The sequence below is a fragment of the Cephus cinctus genome, unplaced genomic scaffold, assembly GCF_000341935.2.
Source record: "Cephus cinctus unplaced genomic scaffold, Ccin1 Ccin1_scaffold1857, whole genome shotgun sequence".
Classification (NCBI taxonomy): Eukaryota; Metazoa; Arthropoda; class Insecta; order Hymenoptera; family Cephidae; genus Cephus; species Cephus cinctus.
In genome coordinates, this window is record NW_014334032.1 from 159718 (window position 1) to 163255 (window position 3538).

General features: G+C 46.2%; 1 protein-coding gene across 2 annotated transcripts in view; it reads left to right on the forward strand.

Annotated features, from left to right (window-relative positions):
* Positions 1–3538, forward strand: part of LOC107273901 (homeobox protein B-H1) — a 20673-nt gene that overhangs the window by 9804 nt on the left and 7331 nt on the right. For both annotated transcript variants that reach the window (XM_025091176.1, XM_025091177.1), the window contains exon 3: positions 873–1095. In XM_025091176.1, coding sequence (XP_024946944.1) covers positions 873–1095 — 223 coding nt within the window. The remainder of the gene's footprint in view (positions 1–872; positions 1096–3538) is intronic.

Below are 3538 nucleotides of genomic sequence, written 5' to 3' on the forward strand. Positions count from 1 at the left end.
TTTACTTTGACTCTGTTATACTCCAATCGAGCCGCTCGTTCCAATCGATGAGCTTGCGACAACGGGCCTTTGGATTGCTTTAAAAACTTCCCCTGGGAAACGCACCCCGTCTGAGCTGCTTACGGTGCATTCTCACTCGGAGGGATGAAAATCGAGGGAGGATTCGGTTGCAGCTGGAACTTGACTTTTTTTTTGTTTAAAAAAATTTTTTTTCCATTTAATTTATACGAAATGTTTTTTTTTTTTTTAAGATGAAACCGATCAATGCACGGTATAGATTTTCTCGCAATGCGCCAGTCCGGAACGATCGTCCCCCTACAGACGTGAATGTGGTTCTATAACCATAGGGGTGTGTTTCGAAGTGGGTGTTACTAAAGGGGGTAGTATAGGAGACTGTAGAACGTAACGGTATATATATATATATACTCCACGGATATTGGGTGTAATCGACTACCTCAGGGAATCCCACCCTCTGGCTGCTTCTGCAGGGGATAATTTGCGGCGTCTCGACGCGTCTGCGTGGTCCATTCGGACTTCAGCCAATCGCGTCTCGGCTGCGCCCCGACCGAGAACAAAAGGATCGCGAAGTGAATGTAGGGGGCTGACGGTGGCTGATCGTCATGTGGAAACGCGCAAAAAAGCGTTCGGTCTCATCGATTCGCCAGCTCGGGAACCACCGAGATGGAAGGAGGCTCCTCCGAAAGGCATTCGGCCATGATGTCGACTTTGTGGTTTCAAAAAAAAAAAAAAAAGTGTTAATTATATTAATTTTGAAAAAAGAAAAACCATTTTTTCCCGCCGTCATTAGCTTAATACAATTTTCACGAGGTGTCCATGTGCACTGTAAACGGCATCAATACGTAATGTTTCAGGGGGCAAGAAGAATTCGCTGAAGAGAGCGTTGCCGTCGTCCGACGATTCGCCGCCGAGTAAAAAACAACGAAAGGCTCGTACGGCGTTCACGGATCATCAATTGCAGACGCTCGAAAAGAGCTTCGAGAGACAGAAATATCTGAGCGTTCAGGACAGAATGGAATTGGCAGCCAAATTGCAGCTTACCGATACGCAGGTCAAGACGTGGTACCAGAATAGAAGGTAAGACAAACTTATTTTTCATGGACAAAATAGAATTTAAGATTGAAGATTCGCCTTGAGGTTTTCGCCTAGACGGACGGGTCCTTCGTATACGAGGTCCTCCTGTCCTCATTTTTGTGAGCGATAATCATATTGCAGGTTGGGTTAGGTCGAGGCTCATACGGATAATTCGTACAGGTAACTTTGTAGCTGTGCAGAGACGGGTGGCGACTTGTGATGTTGTGGGTACGACCTAAGGGATACGTCCAAGGAGATAGCGACGCCTCGCGTAGTAGCGGGCTATGGATCGGAGCCCGGCGGCACGTTCTTTTATGGCGCGCGTATCGAATTCGTAAATGGAAATCGCGGCGCTCGACAAAGCCCTTGTTTACGTGGTTAAACGCGAAGATTGTCGGCCGAACGGATTTTTTTACTAAATACTCGGAAACCGAGTTTATCTTTTTGCGTCGTTTCTTCGGTAAAACACGCACCGGAATTCTCGTCGGTAGGCCAACAGACTTAAATAGTCTGACACAATTGTTGGTAATTTTATTACGTACGATGTACAAGAGAGTTTTAGAAATTTTTTTTTTCAAAAAGTTTTAAAAAATTTTTTTGCAATTTTTTCTCATCGATGGTCCCCGACGCGTCTCCGATACGAATTTTGGAATTTTTCAAAAATCAGGGAAATCACCCCTCTCACGGATGGTGGTCTGATCGGTTGGCTTTACCTTAAAAAGGGTTGATCAGCCTTTTTATTTATTTTTTCTCCCGTTCGCCATTAGGCTCATTGCCGGTAACCGGGCGTAACGAACGAAAACTCCCGTAAGACAATGGAACCTGGTCAGGCCGTGGGATTCGGATTTCTTCGGTAGCGGTCCCAGGTGCTTTTGAAGTTTCGTTAAAGCGCTCACCGGGGCCCCACCTTCTCCCGTCCCCGTAACGGTCCCCCAGCCGTTCCGTCCCTGGGGAAGTTCGACGAGGCAACAACGAATTACAGGCGCCACGGGATGACGCGGTGAAATCCTCTGTAACGCGTAGTACGCCGCTCGCAGTCGAACTTTCATCGTCCTGGTCCAGGAACACCCTTTGAGTTTTCGGTCTGAAAGTTGAGAAAAAACGAAAAAAAAAAAAGAAAGGCCACCAAAGATCCTGAAGACGTTCCTTTCTAATTGGCTGTAACCTCCGACCGGATGGTTACCGGATGTTTCTATAATAAATCGATCTTCTAAGATAAAAAAAAATCTCACCTTATCTCCAAAAACCAAATATTAATAAATATTAATACAAAATTTCAACCCCCCCCCTATTCCCCTCCTATATACACAAAGTACATTCACAATTATCCGCCATTTTTTTTTCTTCATATTTTCTACTCCAAGCAAGTCGCCATTAGTCGCCATTCAATCCTTGAATTCTGTCGAATTACCCCCCCCCCCGTTTCCCCTCTTTCCTTTCTCACCCCTACTCGTCCAGTTAACTTTTTTTATATTTTTCATTCCTATACTTCTCTCTCTTTCTCTCGGTCTGTCTCTTCACTATTCTCGTCCTTGTCTCTCGCACGGGCTAACGACCTCCGTCCTACTGACAACCACCGATCTCGATAGTTTTGAACGTGGGACAGAATTAAAAAAAAAGGGAAGGAAAAAAAAGCGTGGCCCCCCCGATCCTGGAAGAGACGAGCAGGCGGCGGCGGCCGGCAAACTCTTTAAAACACGGGCAAGAAGAATGTCCGATTATTACGCTTCAAAGGCGGCCCGGCCTTTCTAAGTACTCCGTTGTGACGCGTACCTAGTTATCACTAAGATCTGTATATTAGCCGACGCTTTTTTTTTCCAGCAGTCGATCTCGTCTCGTCCAGAGGTAGAGCCACATGCAGTACCTTTATATTCAGGTATACATACATACAGTCAGCCAGAGCTTCTTTAGCAGACGGCGTATGTACATACGTATAAAAGTGGCTATTCGGGATAAGTGATTTTTTTAAAAAGCCAACTCGCCATTATGAAACCCCTTTCAGTGTATCTTTTTACTTACACTTACGTACAGCGTGTATACGTCACTTCTCCACTGGATACCACTTCTTTGTCTCTCTCTCTCTCAATTATTAACCGCCCCCATTTCGAACTTGACGAATCATTCCTACCGATTACCAATGATTACCCACCTCGCTCTGCGGAGTGTCTTCCATTTGCCTCCGTCGTTCATTCCCACGTTCACTTTCTCTCTTCGTTGCTCGCTTCTCAGGTTTGACACTCGGCGGCGTTGTGAACGCACCTTCAGTGCTTCAGCCGTGCGCGTGTTGGCTTATTGGGCTCTTGGGATGCACGAGGGCGTCGGGGCTTTCTCGAAGATTGGGGGTCGGGGGATCGTAACCGCGGCAATTTGTGAGGTTAACTTTTCGTGAACCCAACGGGAAATTTTGTTTCGACGCTATGAAACCTTTTTTTGGGGGCGATTCGAA